The 1319-nt window shown below is 66.0% G+C and overlaps 1 protein-coding gene across 1 annotated transcript; it reads left to right on the top strand.

Annotated features, from left to right (window-relative positions):
* Positions 1-3: 3 nt before the first annotated feature.
* On the top strand, positions 4-1308 carry LOC105311725 (HLA class I histocompatibility antigen, B-54 alpha chain-like; the record flags this gene model as incomplete). Its single annotated transcript, XM_011387637.1, has 3 exons — positions 4-127; positions 435-713; positions 973-1308. Coding segments are annotated over 3 exons (739 nt in total), but the record flags the coding sequence as incomplete, so codon positions are not given.
* Between the last annotated feature and the right edge of the window lie 11 nt (positions 1309-1319).

Below are 1319 nucleotides of genomic sequence, written 5' to 3'. Positions count from 1 at the left end.
CCAGTCAGCGTCAACGCAGATCCAGATATAAATCGCCAGACTCAGATTGTCCCCAGACCCCGAGCATGGGCTCGTGCGCCCCGAATCCTCCTCCTGCTATTGCTAGCCCTGACCGAGACCTGGGCAGGTGAGTGCGGGGTCCGGAGGGAAACGCCTCCGTCAGGCGGAGCGAAGGGACAGCCGGGCAGCGGCGTAGGACCCCTGGGGAAGGCGCGTCCCCACTGGCCCAGCCCCTCCCTCCGACCCCCCCCCCCCCCTCCCGCGCCGCCTCGACCCCGCTAGGTCCTGATTTCCGCCCCCTCACAAGTACCGCCGACTTTCAGACTCTAACGTCCTCCTCTCGCCCCCTCGTCCCTTCCGGGCCCATCAAACTCGGACCCGAGACCCGCGCAGGAAAAAGGGTCGCCAGGGTCTCAGCTCCTCTCCGCCTCCAGGTTTCCACTCCTTGAGGTATTTCTACACGGCCATGTCCCGGCCCAACAGTGGGGAGCCTCGCTTTCTGGTCGTCGGCTACGTGGACAACACGCAGTTCGAACGGTTCGACAGCGACGCTGCGAGTCCGCGGGTGGAGACACAGGCGCCGTGGATGAAGCAGGTGGAGCAGGAGGAGCCGGGGTATCGGGACAGGAACACGCGGATCTACGAAAACACCGCACGGACTGCCCGAGGGAGCCTGAACATCCTGCGCAGCTATTACAACCAGAGCGAGGCCGGTGAGCGATGAGGGGCCCGGGTCCAGGTCACGACTCCTATTCCCCCGGATAGCCCCGACTCTCCGGTCTGAGCATCACCCCGAGGTCCGCCAACAGCCCCACCCCCACCGACCCCCCATCCGGGAAGAGCCCTCGGGGATTCTTTCTGGTTTTGTTTTCGGTTTACACCGAAAAGGCTTTGGCCAACCACAGCCACAGCCCGTAGGGCTCTCGAGAGGCGAGGCCGAGCGGGCGGAGCTGACCACAGGGGCGGGGACAGGGTCTCACACGTACCAGTGGCTTTCCGGATGCGACGTGGGGCCGGACGGGCGCCTCCTCCGCGGGTACAGCCAAGACGCCTACGACGGCGCGGATTACATCGCGCTGAACGAGGACCTGCGCTCCTGGACCGCGGCCGACGTGGCGGCTCAGAACACCCGGCGCAAGTGGGAGGAGGCCCGATGGGCGGAGCACGAAAGGGCCTACCTGGAGGGGGAGTGCGTGGAGGGGCTCCTCAAATACCTGGAGAAGGGCAAGGAGACGCTGCGGCGCGCAGGTACGAGGGGCCGCAGACAGGCCGCCTATATCTCCCGGTCTGAGCATAACCCCGAGGCTGGTGTCCATTGA

The sequence above is a fragment of the Pteropus vampyrus genome, unplaced genomic scaffold (assembly GCF_000151845.1).
Source record: "Pteropus vampyrus isolate Shadow unplaced genomic scaffold, Pvam_2.0 Scaffold1000007230, whole genome shotgun sequence".
Taxonomy (NCBI): Eukaryota; Metazoa; Chordata; class Mammalia; order Chiroptera; family Pteropodidae; genus Pteropus; species Pteropus vampyrus.
This window is presented reverse-complemented; position numbering and strand designations above follow the sequence as displayed.